This window comes from Hoplias malabaricus, chromosome 15 (genome assembly GCF_029633855.1).
Source record: "Hoplias malabaricus isolate fHopMal1 chromosome 15, fHopMal1.hap1, whole genome shotgun sequence".
NCBI lineage: Eukaryota > Metazoa > Chordata > Actinopteri > Characiformes > Erythrinidae > Hoplias > Hoplias malabaricus.
This window is the reverse complement of record NC_089814.1, coordinates 31,351,775-31,368,451: the sequence shown is the minus strand read 5'-3', so window position 1 is coordinate 31,368,451 and position 16,677 is coordinate 31,351,775. Positions and strand designations below refer to the sequence as shown.

At 44.0% G+C, this 16,677-nt stretch overlaps 1 protein-coding gene across 8 annotated transcripts in view; it reads right to left on the bottom strand.

Moving 5' to 3' along the window:
• Positions 1-16,677, bottom strand: part of fnbp1b (formin binding protein 1b) — a 70,165-nt gene that overhangs the window by 29,544 nt on the left and 23,944 nt on the right. For 7 of the 8 annotated variants that reach the window (XM_066645443.1, XM_066645440.1, XM_066645444.1 and 4 more), the window contains exons 2-4: positions 4,852-4,967; positions 2,221-2,277; positions 1,498-1,645 (exon numbers count right to left, since the gene is read on the bottom strand). In XM_066645443.1, coding sequence (XP_066501540.1) covers positions 1,498-1,645; positions 2,221-2,277; positions 4,852-4,967 — 321 coding nt within the window. Of the gene's footprint in view, positions 1-1,497; positions 1,646-2,220; positions 2,278-4,851; positions 4,968-10,183; positions 10,383-16,677 lie in introns of those variants that run through there. The other variant, XM_066645442.1, reaches the window with a different exon arrangement.

The following is a 16,677-nucleotide window of genomic DNA, read 5'->3' as shown; positions in this document are numbered from 1 at the left end:
TGTACGCGTTGACCTGCAGTTTCTCACTTCTCACTAGGACAAGGGAAGCTGGAATTACACACACACACACACACACACTGAACTGTTCCTCACTCCAAACGGCTCAGTCACCGTGGAGACGACAAACGCTTTCCTGCCAATCGCGGGACGTGGCCCGGCTCTTAAAGGGAAAGCTTGACCTCTGTTGACCTGTATTGATCTCAGCTGTTTAACGCAGGACTGTCCCTTTAAGGCGTCCTGTAAAGAAAACGTGGGAACTTAGAGGAGAGAGAAAGGAAGCTCTTCTTAGCTGTTTCAGCTCTAACACTGTGCTCAGATAAAGCATTGAGCCGTCCCCGAACCCGGTCCGGCCCGCCACCTCTAAACACGACAAGTATCAGAACCACAGGGTCCAGTTGGGGGAAGAACCCCATCCTCTGGGTCTCTATAGGTTTCTTTAAACTCTGTTATTGAATACAGTTTTATTAATACCTACAATAACAATATTAATAATTATAATTACTTTTTACTTACTATTAACCCTCTCTCTCTCTCTCACACACACACACGCACACACACACACAGAGAGAGAGGCAGGTAGGGCGATGTGTAATCCAGTGAGCATATGGTTCCTTTCAATACCCTCTTTTGATCCCAGAGTTGAGGCTGTGTGTGTGTTAGTGTGTGTGTATGCGTGTGTCTAAGCTTTGCAGAAAGAGGGACAAAGAAGGGAAAACCATCAGACAGACAGCATGGAACCCGCAAATGAGTGAGTGAGAGAGTGAGTGAGAGAGAGAGAGAGAGAGTGTGTGTGTGAGAGAGTGTGTGAAAGAGTGTGCATGTGTCAGAGAGAGAGAGAGAGATAAATGAGGGTTTCCTGTAAGCTGCAGGAACAGTGCCTTATTTAGACAGATATCACATGCTGATAGAGTGTGGTCTGAAGAGGGCGCTCATACTCACTGCTCAAATTTACTGAAGGGTGCAGCATCATTTACAGAAATCGCTCCCTGAAAAATCACAGATACATACTGGAACATAAGGTCAGGCGCTGGTGATTAGTTCTGGATCAGAAACACCATGGAACTGGTTCTGTTCCTGTTCCTGAACCTATTCTGGAACCCTTCAGCACATTTCCACCAACATAAAGATGTTCCCAAACCAGAAAAGTTGGTTCCCAGCTGGAACCAAAGAACAGCGTGTTCTTTAACAGTGACGGCATCAGTTAGCGAGTCGAGATAAAGAAGCTCCAGAAAGAGCTCAGAGCCTATAATAAAGCATTACGGCGCAGTGGAGCAGGACGTGTCATGTATGTTTTATTTATGTTATAGAAATAAATAAAAGAAAATAAAACTCTGCATCATTTCCACATGTATCTCCTTTTGATCTGACTGCTCTGTCAACAGTGGATAAACCATGACTCTGTCCAGTTTATCTCTGACTCTAGAGCTGAATTCAGACACATTATAAATTCAGAATGCATCAATTTTAATATTTATGCCAAAAACTGAGATCACGTACCGACTTTCTCTCAGACTTCAGGTCCTGCGTGTATTTGGTGAGTTCGGCGATGATCTGTGACGTCAGGTTCTCGGCGATGAGCTCGTGTTGCCCGGCGTAGTCGTTCAGCTCGTTCAGAGACACAAAGAACGCTCGGCACCACGTGTACCTGTGTCACATGACAGCGTCGAGATGACAGCAGCTTAGAAAATCAATTCCTATCCAAAGGTTTGTAGACGCACCTTAAAATAAGTGAATTCACTTCTATAATGTCCACAGAACTGAAAGAAACTGTACAACACTTGTTACGATTTTGTCATTTTGCTCTTGGGCTCCCCCTACAGTTGAAAAGTGTAATTCACAATTGTACATTTGTAATTCAATTTTAATTCTTTTCCGAAAGATACACAGTGCCATTTCTGCTGTGCTGAACAACAGAGCTGTAATTTTGAAAGTACAAATACAATCTACTGTTGCCTTAGGAACATCACGCTCAAGGCTAAGCAAGGGGTAGAGGGGTATCAATAAAGCCCCCCAGCACCGAACAGAATGTGGGGCAGTGGCACTGTGGTCCCTGGAGCGATGAGTTACACCCAATACCTCTGGGACGAGTCTGAGCACCAGAGCCCAACATCCAGCATCAGTTGCTGACCTCATTAATGCAGTAATGCTCCTACGAAATGCCCCCACCCCCATCCTCCCCCAGGGAGTACACTGCCACCTTTAGACATGCAACACACTCACTTGCCCTCTTCCTCCTCCTTGGCGTTCTTCTTGGGCTGGTATTTCTTAGACAGGTTCCTGCGGTGAAGGAACACAGAAGAGCAAACATGAGCAAACATGAGCAAACATCCTGAAGGAGAGATTCTTACTGGTGCAAACAGCACATCATGTAGAGGGCAGATTGTAGCGTGTGCATGTGTGTGTTTGTGTGTCGCTTGGTGTGTTGGTCACTGCAGTGGAAACTGTGACACTGATCGGCTGCTTGTTTCCAGTCAGTTTAAAAACTGATGATGTACATCACAAAGTCCCCCGCATTTCTTTTTCTCCCTCTGTTCTCTCTCTCTCTCTCTCTCTGTTATCTGTGTTTGTTTCTGTGTGTATTCAGTATGTTGCATTATTGAGAGAGTCATTGTAAAATATACGCTACATTCATCACCTCGTTGGAGCAGCTGTGTGTGTTTGTGTGTGTGTGTGTGTGTGTAGTTATACTGCACCCTCCCCCCAAAGGCTAGTTTTATCCTCACAGACACAACAAGCATACACACACACACACACACACACACAGTTGTAAATCTTAAATGAAATTATTCATTAAATAAACTGAATATTAAAAATGAACCTGTTGTCAATAATCTCTCTCATTTTACGCTGCAGATAAAATACATCAGAAAACACGAATTACAGCTCTTTTTTGATCAAATTCTAAAGAAGAACGCAATAGAAATGTGTGTGTGTGTAAATTTGTATGAAAATATATGTGGCATTAATGTTGTATTATTGTTATTGTAATAATGCATCTACTGATATCTCTCTGCAACACACACACACACACTCACACACACACTGGTGAATGCTGTCTGCTGAGTTGCTAGGCAGAATCTCTCTTTGCCTCTTTCTATCCTCTCTTTCTCTGAATCACACACACACACACACACACACACACACAAAATGTTTGGGGTAATCTTATTTAATTCCCCCTCCATGCAGACCACCCTCCTTATACTCGTTTCTGGATAAAATCTTGCCATCAGGCTGGATACACAGATTTGCACTGACATGGCATCTGTGTGTGTGTGTGTGTGTGTTCACAGGGCTATTAAGGATGATGAGGTTCCTGTATTAGAGTTTAGGTTAATGAGTTCATCACATCATTACAATCAATAACTGTGTGTTTACAGTGGAACCTGAGCCAATCTCTCTCTCTCTCTCATCTTCTCTCTCTCTCTCTCTCTCTCTCTCTCTCTCTCTCTCTCTCCATCTTCTCTCTCTCTCTCTTTTCATCCTCTCTTTCTCTGTCTCTTTTTCCATCCTTTCTCTTGCTCTCTATTCTCACCTCATCCATCTCTCTCTATTTCTCTCCATCATTCCATTCCATTTTTGTCTCTCTCTCTGTGTCTCTTCTTTGCTCTCTCTATTCCTCGCATGCCCCACCCCACCCCACGTCTCTCTCTCTCTCTCTCTCTCTCTCTCTCTCTCTCTCTATGTAGGGGATTAAGGGGGTTTCCGATTAATAGTTCTTACGGGGCTTGAAGGGGGTTTCAGTGCGTGTATATTATTTCTGTGTGTGTGTGTGTGTGTGTGTGTGTGTGTGTGGGTGTGTGTATGTGTGTGTCTGTGTGTGTGTGAGCTCTAAATCCTATCAGTAAAATGGTAGGAGGGATGGCCGTTTGTTATTGGCCGATTCAAATATAGGTCAGCAGAGAGGAGTACAACACTGACACCTTGTTACCACGGCAACACACATTTCCTCCTAGATGTGCTGCACAAGCTCACACACACACAAAACACAGAGTCACCTTCACATCCGGTAGCCTTGAGCTGCCCTCAGCAAAAACACATCTGCATGGTGTTTTTGTGTGCGTGCGTGTGTGTGTGTGTGTGTGTGTGTGTGTGTGTGTGTGTGTGTGTGTGTGTGTGTGTGGAAAATGACACATCCCATTCTCCAACCCCAAGCCTTGGACAATGTGAGGGTCTCAGTGACGTGTGTCTTATCGGACCCCCACTCTCCCCAGTGTCCCCCCATGGTCTTCAGAGAACAGAGGACAGAGACACACCGGAGACACGTTAGTGTCAGACGGAAATAAAGATTCTGTCTCTGATCCAACACAGAAGCTGTCATTTAAAAGGGATTTTCTGAAATGAATAAAGAAACACTCTTCAAAGGCTCCAGCTAAAAGCAGAGACGGAATAAAGAAGAGGAGATGGTTCACTCTTAAAAAAAGCACCTTTGTTTATGAGGAAAGTCCCAAACACGACTAAATAAAGACAGTCCTGTCTGTTCTTGATGTAATTCCTTACACAGAACACATGGCAAAAACATAATTCTTGCTATTTAAAGATGCAGTGTAAGATTTAGCTGGTCTAATATCGTAAACAAACCCATGTTATCACTGAATAATCAGCATTAACTACAAATCGTCGTATTTGCTTTGGTTTACAATGATGTTTTACACTGAAGCAGCAGCTCGGAAAAGGAGGGGTGTGGGAGGGGCATCTAATTTGTTAAATGCTGCTAAATCTTACACGCTGCACCTTTAAGCCGAATGCTACCCATGATTTCTAAATGTTTCGGAAACATTCATGTGGCTTTGGGTTTCTACAGTTTATAAACATCCGTGTCTCAGTGGCTGGGCCCACTCTCGCAGGATTTACCTGATTTGCTTTGCATAGCTGAGTTCGATCTCCGATCGCTCTTTAACAAATTTGGTGTAACGCTCTACGAAGTCTATGCCCCACTGGGTGTGCTTCTCCAAGTTCTCGAACTGATCCTGAGTAGAGAGAGAGAGAGAGAAAGAGAGAGGTCAGTAAACAGAACATTTCAGCCCTTTATTTATTCTAAAGAAGAAGAGAAAAACCAAACACAGATGGAACAATCATCTCGTCTGGTTTGTTTTGTGGAAAAGACATATTTCAGCTGGTGCTTTAACTCCTGAATGTGTTCCATCACCTCTTTAGGAGACTGCAGGGACTCACAGAGTGATTGTACCACATATTGAGATAAAGATGCAGGGGGACGATCGAGTTCTCAGGTCTTATTGATCTAGTACCGTGGCCCTCAGTAGAACACACTCTGGTCTGGGTCAGTTTCTAAAAGCAATTAATTACAGAAGCAACCGACCAAACATCAGAGGGTGAAAGTTGAGCTTGTTCTCCTTTCACTTCCTATCAGCTACATTGCAAAACAACTTTTCATGGCATCACTCGGCTCTAGTGAGCTCATCAAAAGCTGATTAGCACATCGACAAATGTCACCTCAAGTCACGTCCAAAAAACTAAAACCGCGTCTTCAAAATCAGACGATTACAGAAGAATAGCGGAGAGTGAAAAGCAAGTGGACGCAACGCACAGGAAGTTTTTATTGCTCACGGGTTGCTCTGCAATGGCTCAGGAAACATAATGGTGATTCTCCCAGGAGAAAAAGAACAAGACATAAAGGAGACACAAGACATGAGAGAGATAAAGAAACTAAAAGAGAGAGTGGTGTTTAGTTCTTCTGGCAAATCTGAGCACAGATTGTGACTTTACTGAGATCTCCACTAAAACTCCAGAGGAGACATGTGTGAGATCACTGAAGTCTTTATCTCAGGAGACACATTTGAGCAGCAGTAGACTTACACTAAAGTCTCCATTGTCTCTGTCTGATCTCATTGTTCTCTAAGAGAAACTACTGAGACATTAATGAGATCTCGTTTTGTTTATTTCTCATTGGTTAACGGGGGTCTTGGAATCCTATTTAACATCATTAGAGAAACAAAAACACACTTCAGTTAGGTTCTCAGGGCCCACTGATCTAGAACATCAGATAAAAACACACATATACACCCACAAGCTTCAGTTAGAACCGAAAACACAGCAGCTCAGAGTCACAGCAGAGAGCTACGGCTTATTATTAACTTCTGTCATCAGATTTTGGATCAGGTTGTGAGTGAGAACACGAGGAGAACCCGAACCCAACTGCACCAAACCCTCATTTTCTGCTTGGACCAAGCCAAAGGAAGCTGCACTAAAAGAATATAAACAGACTTTAAGCCTGTTCCTGTGTGTTCAGTGATGTTACTCTGGCTGTCATCTCAGAATCCAAAGATTAGTCAGATCTCTGTCACACTTTCCTCTGTCAGGAACAGATCTGGCCTCACACGCTCAAACACACAAGGCGCAGTCTGGCCGACCCGCCCCACACTTTGTAAATGTTTGACTGAGTTCTAATGAAGGAATGCAGGGAGAAAGACGGCCAACTAGTTTCTTTCCTCCCCCAGAGGAGTGTGTGTAGGTGTGTGTTAGACACTGTTTCACTCAAAAAAAAAGGCGTCTATCTACAAAACATTTCACAAACAAGTTTTCCTGTTTCGGTTTTAGTTATATCACCGTTTTCATCGAGTTACAACTCAAAATGAGCAACTCAAATCTCTGATTCAGAACAAAACGTGTTTTTCTACAGTGCTACGAAGTATTTCCTTCATTTATTGTAAAATGTTGATTAATTCCCACCAGAACACTCTTTTCTCTTAAATTATCTGACTCTTCAGCACCTGTTAGCATACTGTACACTTCTGAAAACCTAACACACCTCCCAAACATACACACACACACAGCCACCTTCCCTGAAGCTGCTGTGTGACCAGAATAACAACACACACATACGTCCAATTTAGCCCCAGTTCATCTGTGTATTTAAAAACCAATGCAGTGAAACCATTGTTTCTCTCATTTTAACAAACACTCATCTTTTTCTCACACACACACACACACACCTGCTGCAGGCCTCTGATCCTCATACACACTGTTCTCACAGATCTACAGCTAGCCCCATTCTGTCAGTGTGAATTACAGCACTTCTCAAATCAAGCTCCCCTTATTATACACACACACATACAAACACACACACACAGGTGACTGTCTACAGGTGTATATGAATGTGTGTGTGTGTGTGTGTGTGTGTGTGTGTGTGTGTGTTGGGCAAGGTTTTCCTAAAGTGACTCAGCAACTCAAAGCAACAGTTTTATAAGAAACGGCTACAAATTTGTCTCTTTGAGGCCGAACAACAGCCCTAGTTTAAAAAAAGTTTTTGCCACAGGCTTCAGTTTACGTCGCTCCTTAACGGAGCCAGATTACTTTGGTTTAAAGGGAGAAACCGCTCCAGACTTCACCTGGAGGGGCTACGTCTGTAACATTGTCCCAGACATTCCACGGACTTTATCTGTGTGAACAGAGCCAGGAATGTTCCGGAGAATCGCAATGTATCTCCTGCACAGGCTCCGCCCCCTGCCTGAACCCCAAGCACCACAGGCCCCACGCCCTGTCTGAACCACATGCAGAATAGGCTCCGCCCCCTGTCTGAATCACGGCCGTGAGAATCTTCCACCTTCCAGAGTTCATAAGTGTAAACTGAGGATTCTGAGGAGTCCTAAACATCTTCTAAGACAGTATTTTTATTTTATTTACTTATATTTACATTTATATTGTGCCTTTCTAGATACCTCAGGACACCTTACCATCAACACTGCACAGAACGGCATTCCAAACAATATCAGTCCACACACACACACACACACTGGCAAGAAACACAGACAGACAAACACACACTCGGACACTATGGCTTCACCCAGGAGAGAACACAAACACACTCATTAAATCACACACATATATACATTTACTCACACACACACCAGGACTGTTTCCCATAATCCTTTGTTTCTGCACGACCATTGGCACTGGGTACCAGTAACAGCGATGTGAGCAGAAATATCTGAGTGGTCACAACTTGCCAGTGAATGTTGTTGTGTCACAAACACGAGACGTGAGGCATCACCGTTAGCAACTCCTTTAATAACTAGCACTTTAACCTCCTTCACATAAGACATTTGAATTATATAGCGCAGCAATCCAACAGTGCTTTATACACACAATAAGTAACAAAAACATGTATAAACATAAAGAAGTGAGGTAGAAGTTATTGTTCCCTTAATAGTTTAAAGAATTATTGCACAGAATATATTCATTCATTCATTCTCTGTAAGCAGGGTCGCGGTGGGTCCGGAGCCTGCCCGGAATCACTGGCTGCAAGGCAGGAACACACCCTGGAGGGGGCGCCAGTCCTTCTCAGGGATACTCACTCACACTTTTGAGTCACCAATCCACCTACCAACGTGTGTCTATGGACCATGGGAGGTAATCGGAGCACATGGAGGAAACCCACGCGGACACAGGGAGAACACACCAAACCACAACCCCAGGACCCTGGAGCTGTGAGACAGCGACACTAACTACAGCACCACCGTGCCACCCACAGAATATACTGCACACTCCAAAACAGAACAGAAGTGGAACTGAACGTTAGACAATTGAACAGTATTTTTATTGGACTCAATATCAGATTACAGCAATCGTATATGATGAGTTATTAATCACAGACCCAGCGCAGCACAGACGACCCAAGGCACAACCAACAGAGCAGTTTTAATGTGTGGAACATCGGTAAATTAATAATTCATGAAGCTACTCTGCACTTCATATACACAGGCATTAGCAGGTATTGACCGAGACAGAGAGAGAGAGAGAGAGAGAGAGAGAGAGAGAGTGAAGGGAATATGAGAAATATACAATATTCATTATGATTCCTAGGGATGGGAAGAAAGGGAAACTGTTTTTATTCTGATACCAGCGTGTGGCGCTACAGCTGCTCAGCTTCAGTGATGGAGAAATACCGAATGACCTCATGCTCTCTCTGTATCATGATTTTCCAGTCAGGAACAAAACCTGACACACACACACACACACACACACACACACACACACACACACACACACACACTCAGAGCTGATGTAACTGCAGGTAAAAGCTGCCTCTAATGCTGTTAGAGTGAGGAAACAGAGTCAGTCTCATATCACGTTACCCTCACTCTCTCTCAGAATATGATCTGCTAAAGAACATCTGCAGAAAGCTCAACATCATCTGCGCCGTCTGTTAAAACAACCTGCCATCAATAAACATCTCAGCCCTGAGACGACTGCGAAAGCTGAGGCGTTCAACCCAGGTGTTTTCAAGCACCGGTGCTCTGAGAAAATCAGACACGTCCGGATTTCACAGCAGCTCTGATTATAAAGCAAAACTATCACTGTCTACATCTCACCTACAGCCAAGCTACATCCAACTCCACAGGGCTGGACGAGACAGGCAATGTTCAAATCACAATATATTTATTAATATCGGTCAATACATATCATTCCGAGAATGATATAAATAATATAAAATCCATAGAAAAGCGAAGAACAAACAAGGAAAATGACATCACCATCAAAGAAAATAATCTCTCTGTTTTATCAGTATTAATATTATTAAAACAAATTACAAATTGTGTGCAATGAACTGACGGCAGCGTCCTGAAGTGAAGTCAGTCAGTGACAGACGCTGGAAATAATTCATATTGAATTACTGAAAATGTATATTTAAAAAAAAATCATAGAATTGTTATTGAAACGTTCTAATTCGCGATATTTATGGATATTGAATTATCGTCCAGCCCTAGAACCAAATCCAGCTACATCCCGATTTCCTTCTCTAGTCTTTTCTTATTGATTAGTATTGGCTTGAAATCTGCCACGTGCTTCTTTGTCTCCTACTTTTGTGTCTATTTCCTTTCCTCAGTGTGGGGTCTTCTCTCCAGTGCCTCATCCTTTCAGACCCATAACACTGAGGAGTTGATATCCTTCTCACAGTGTGAGGTGCATGTTCTCCTCTCTCTCAGAGCTGAAAGTTATTGATATGGCTCTCGTTTTCTCTACATCTTATAATAATTGCTGGATCTCTGGTGTAAATGGTTTCTGTCTTTTGCACAGTGCTGTAAAACTGAATTTGCTTCCTCTCGTAGCCAGGAGACAAATCCTCTGAGAGTGGGAGCTGCAGAAACTGGAGACGGAGCCTTTGCTGAAGATTCACCCAGCGCTGATCTAAAGACGCCCTGAGTCTAACAGCACAGAATCTCACCTTGGTTTGGCTCCAGCATCCACCCATCTTCTCCTCCACCATCTCCAACAGGCTCTTTCCAACGTCTCACACACACACATACACACACACTCGCACACACACATGCACGCACACACACACTCTCAGGAAAGCAGCAGCCTGTCCAACACAGAGTCCACCTCGCGCACACACTATCTGCATGAGGGACGACAGGAAGGAAAGAGCTGTGTGTGTGTGTGTGTGTGTGTGTGTGTGTGTGTGTGTGTGCAGCCACAGGATGTGCATGTGGGTTGATCTTTGCTAGTGCATGCAGCCTGGTAGCTGTGCTCGCTAGTCATATTTAGGCTCTGACAAAGCAAGAAAAAAATAAAAAATTCTCTCTCTCTCTCTCATGCACTAACTTTCACACACACTCTCTCTCATTGTAAACCATCACAGTCAGCATCTGGGGTATTTGTGTCTGTTGTTATCTAACGCGATTAACTCATGAACAGACTCGGTCGGCTAAATTTAGACCTGTCAATGTACTTATAGGTAAAGTATGATCATCAGCACACGTTTCATACACACTGAACACAACCGTCCATTAACGCATAGCTTCTAGCGCCCTCTACAGGTCTTGTTAAATGCACTTTGGTATATGAGAATGCTAAAACATGAACAACGAATGCTGCTTGATGGACTAAATACGTCCAGACTCACACCTTTGTGGATTAATCTAATACAATGTCCCTGGAGCTCAACACACTTGGAGGAGAATATTAGTGCCCTGAATATAATACCAGGTAACAGACTTCACCCACTCAGAGAGAGAGAGAGAGAGAGAGAGAGAGAAAGAGCTGTGGTATTTCTCGATGGGGGTCAACACTAGCGGTGGAAATCCCAGGGTATCGTATGATGCAATATATTACGATATTATCACGATATGTTGTCCACAATAACGATGATATCACGATACTGCGATACTCTATATATTCCAAGACAATCCTTTATGATACGTGAGGATATCTGTGTAAATACCCTTAAATTTACTAATAGCAGGAATTATGTGTTTATTGGTATAAAAATATCGACATTTGGTGCCAGTATCGCAAAAGAAAGCAATATATTACTATATCGATATATTGTCCCACCCCTAGTCCATCATTTTCTGCATAACCCAATGTAATCCCTTTACACATGAGCAAACAAATAAACAAGCCACGACCGCTGATCGTCTACCTTGGAGCACACCCTCCTGCGGGATGACAACCTCGACGGAGCCAGAGACGGCATCACTTTCACAGCTGGACCCTTCAATTTCATAAAGTCCAAGAAAAAGGAGTTGGGTCCCTGGTCGTGCTATGGAACCATTCCTTAACCATAAAGAAAGCTTCCGCTGCTTATTCTCCTGAGGAAAGATGTGCTGTTGAAAGCCAGTGGTCAGGAAGAGGTCAGAAACCTCCGCAGAAAAATAGACACAATCAGCCTGACCTCCAGCCTCCAGGCTCCCGCACGCTGAGAGCTGGACCTCTTTGTTTTGGTCTGTGTTACCCATAAGCCCTGTGTATATACACCCCCCCACACACACACAACCCCACCGGGAAAAAGGAGGGGGAAAAATCTACTTATACAAGAGGGATCAACTGAAATCCCACGTCTCGCTTTAGACGAAAAACAAAGCAGTAGTGAATCTGCTCTAAACAAACGACCATCAGTGACCGACTGATCCAAACCCAAGATTGGGACTGGGACTGGGTTTATTCTAATATTAAGTTTGTTTGTTTGTTGAATAAATAAGCTCTTACTGTTCAGATAAACAAGCTTTTTAAATCTTATATTCTCAGGTGACTAAGACTTGTGCACAGTGCCGTGTAATAATCAACAATCCTTTTTCTATGCATTTATTCTAAAGACCCAGAATGATGCTCTCGCGGTGTCATGGTGATGCCCCGATGCACTGGGACGAATCTATACTGACACACCTGCCTGGAGCGTGCCGCAGTGTAAGTTAATTGGAATATGCTGTTGTTATGGTTGGTATTTACCCTCTGTTGAGCATGCAGCATGGTAACCAGGGTTCCTCAGAGGGGGCGGGGCCTCCTCTGACACGACCTGTCAATCAAACCCAGAGACCAGAGCCAGGTCTGGACCAGAAACTCAACTCTGCTGCCACGTTTCCCAACTGATCCGGCTTCCAGGTCCAAAAGGGTGCTATCCGATCCTCCACTCTGATTCAAACCAAGGTCCAGTGGATTATAATCCTGACAGTTTATAAACAACTCCAGCACAGTGCCGTTAAACTGATCCAGTCCGAGCAGTAAACCTGGCCGGAGTCTGACAACAGCGCACTGTGGTTTTGGGCTTCAGTGATCCTGAGGCTGCAGGTGAACTGACCACACTTTCATATCCAGATCACAAGGTAATGAACCACCAGCGCAACCTGCAGCACCCACACGGTCCACGAGGCTCTGAGAACAACACACAGCATTGGAACGTGTGTCAGAAGGCAAAGAAGGGGTCAAGCACTGACCCAAAACTGAAGAGGACACACTCCACTCTCCAGCTCACCGAGCTCCACTCTGCTCTACTGGACAGGAATTAGGGATCAAAAAAGGGGGGAGGAGCAGAGGGGGAGGGGGAGAGAGAGAGGGGGAGAGAGAGAGAGAGAGAGAGAGAGAGAGGGAGGGTCATAAATACACACAGACACAAAAAACGCTGGGCTGCACGCGAGAGCACCAAAGTTCCAATCAAGCGTGCTGATGCAGTGGAGTGGAATAAGAGCAGTGAGTCAGAGAGAGAGAGAGAGAGAGAGAGAGAGAGAGAGAGAGAGAGAACAGATAGCACACAGAAAAACACATGAGGCATATGATGTCACTCTGTGTTGAGCCTCTAGCAAGTAGAAAGAGGTCACATGTTGGGAAAGAGAGAGAGAGAGAGAGAGTGAGTCAGTACATGAGATGCGTACTCCTGAACTGAATACTAGTGTCCATTTGGTACAGAGCCACAAAATGCACAGATTACCCCTGACCCCTCAGTGCTCTGACTGGGTGAGGACTGTACCAGCCCATGTAGTGTTAGCCGCTACGCTAATATACATTAACATAAACATACACATACAACTGTGCTGTATTTAGAGTACAAAGTTGATCAAACATTAGAGGAAACGCTAAATTTACCATCAATAGAACAATAACTACACACACAGGGTCTATTCTGCACATCAAACAGCTCTGATCCACATAACTGGGTTAAAATGGAAATCAGGAAACATCTGGAGTTACACACCCTCACACGCTGCCTTGTATTGCTGTCATTATGAGGACTTCCCTCTCTCTGTAACATTAGCCAAATATTTCTATACCACCATTTACCCCTAATCTTAATCTCCATACCCCAAAAATCAAACCAGTTCATCCAAAATTAAAATGCCTTACACTTTCCATAACACCCCGTTAGTGACAGGAGGCGTGAATTCCTCGAGTCGTATTCAGACGCATCAGGGGGATTATAACACCACCCCCACTCTGCCTTTTTATTTCTGTTTATGTGATGAACTGGGTTCCTCATGTTAATCCCTGCTGGACTAAACTGAGTCCTGTGTCTGATCAGTGCTGGAGTGGGTGTTAAAATAAGAATAAATCCACACCAGTGCAATAAACCAGCTCTGCAGCGCCCCCCTCAGGTTCCAATCTTCTCCCAGCCCCCACCCCGCCCCCTGATGATACTCTCCTCCTTGTGCCGTACTGGACAATGTAGGTCTAAGTGAGTGTCAAACACTATATTCCACTGCACCACATCGGCCTCCTCGTCATGTCTGTTGTTATAAAAACAAAATCAACAACACATCAGAGCCCCGCCACATCTACTTCCAATTACTTAAGGTGGAACTACCCATTCCACCTTAACTTGGATCGATGTCTGGGTTCTGGTGGTCAGTCAGACCCCATGCTCTGGAAGTACCAGGGGCAATACCTACCCCTCCCATGCTTCTCTCATGCCCCCAATCTCACGCCAAAGGAAAATAAAAAATATGGATATGGTTACACCCTACACGCAGTCCTCCAAACAGAGCCGAACTCTACACTCACGGAGACAGAACCAGTGCCAGTGCTGGACCAAGTTATCATGAGCTCCTGATTCACCAGTTTCTATGGACACTTTTGAGTCACCAATCCACCTACCAATGTGTGTTTTTGGACTGTGGGAGGAAACCGGAGCACCCGGAGGAAACCCATGCAGACACAGGGAGAACACACCACAGGTTTTACCATGACCCTACTAACCTCTGTATTTTTATTTGTTCCCTTTGTCTGGCTTTCTTTCTCCTGTCTCTCTCTCATGCTTTGAGATGTCCTGCTGCTCTCCAGGTGTTGCCCTGATCCAGCCCGTGTCCTGTACAAGATCCTGGCCTTGTCTCATCTACACTATCATGCTTGGCCATGCTGTTTTATCTCAGATTAACTCTGCACCTAATTTTAACTCACGCTGAATCCCTGATCACCTCCTCCTTCATCAGACTCATACATCACTAATATCATCATCCTCACCATTTTCATTTCTGCTTCTCCATCATCACTAATATACTACAATTATATTACTATAACCCCTTCATCGGTCATTTCACTTTTACTTTTGTTCTCTGTTGTGTCTCCGGTGTCGACCCGAGGAGGATGGGTTCCCCGTATGAGTCTTGGTTCCTTCCAAGGTTTCTTCCTCGTGTGCTGAGGGAGTTTTTCCTTGCCACTGTTGCCCCTGGCTCGCTCATAGGAGGCTTGGACCCAGATCTCTGTAAAGCTGCTTTGTGACGACTTTTTGTTGTGAAAAGCGCTATATAAATAAAATTTGATTGATTGATTGATTGAGGTTCCACACCACACCACACTCCTCACAGAGGAGTCCTCACAGACAGTCACCCAGAGCGGGAATCGAACCCACAACCTCCAGGTCCCTGGAGCTGTGTGACTGCGACACTAACCTGCTGCACCACCGTGCCGCCCTAAGAGGAACAGAAGAGTCACAAATCTGTGAATATGAAACCCTTTTCAGTCTCATGTAGCTAAAAGTTTTGGATGTTTTACAGCACTGTGTATTAGTTTGAGAAAAATTTGATTTTAAAAGCTATTCATGTGAGTAATACGAGATTAGCTTAAACAACAACAACAACAATAATATTAAAATAAACCAAGCCCCATTATTCCAGTGAGTGTAATAGTCTGTGTGTGAATTTACTGGTTTCCACTTCCCTCCTGGTGACAGTTCAGTATTATTATCATCTAATCCCTAATTTTAGCGGTTAATTAATACTACATTACTACTACATTACTACATTACTACTACATTACTACTACTACTACTACATTTTAGAAAAAATAATGCATTACTCTATTTATGTTTTTGTGTTTATTGTAATTATATATAATTTAATACAAGCTATATTAATACAAATTTCATATAATTTAATTATTTTAAACATTAATAACAATCTTAGGTGTCTAAGACAACTCTGCGAACAGTTAACCCTCTTTTCTAACTGAATTGTGCAGAAAGAAAGCCGAAGTTCCACTGTCCGCCACAGAGGGCAGCAGAAGCTCAGAGAGCACAGAGACTGGCCCCTCGCCGTGACGTCACACAAAGTTATTATGTAATGGCGGCCGACAGAGATGCAAATGAGTGTGTGCCGCCAAACAGCAACACACCAGAAACCTGTGAGTGTGCACCAGGAGATTCCAAAATAACCTGAAATCCCCCAACACACACACACACACACACACATAAACGTCTTCAGAACTGACTCACACAAGGACGAGCGCAGACGGGACTTTCTGAAGACTTTGTTCCATCACAATCACACAGCAGTTCTGAATATTCTATGAAAAATTATCGCAGAGACCTTGATAAAGTCGTTCCCCCTCCCACACACACACACACACACACGTGTATATTCCCTGAGGAGACTTTCTGGGTAATTGTATGTAGTTTATCTTGATATAATATCAATTGGAGGGGGATTAGTGTTTGTGGGCATTAGGGGGTGTCATAATACCAGATGTGTCCATAATTGCCCTGTCTGTGGTTTGCAGTCATTAAATGTACTAGTAACGGCCCTGTCTGCAGTCCACAGTTACTGGAGGTGTCTGCAACTCCCCCGTCTGCAGTCTGCAGTCACTGCAGGTGTTGGCAACTGCCCCATCTGCAGTCAGTAGGCCAACCATAAATCTTTAATCGTTATAGTGAGAAACTTTAAATAGCGTTCAGCAGAATTCTGCTCCTCTAAATATACAGTTCACACAGGAAGTGAGGGTGAGCAGCCACAAATGGGCCATAGTGTGTTTGTGTGTGTGTGCGTGTGTGAAAGAGAGAGAGAGACTATTGGTGTTTCTCATTAGTACTAGTCTCTAATTATTACTGCTAACACTCATTAATGAGGGTGAACACACACACACTCTCTCTCTCTTTGAATCGCTCTCTCTCACTTTCTCTCTCTGACCAGTGCTCTAGGAGATCTGTAGGCAGTTTTGTATTCAGGGAGAAAT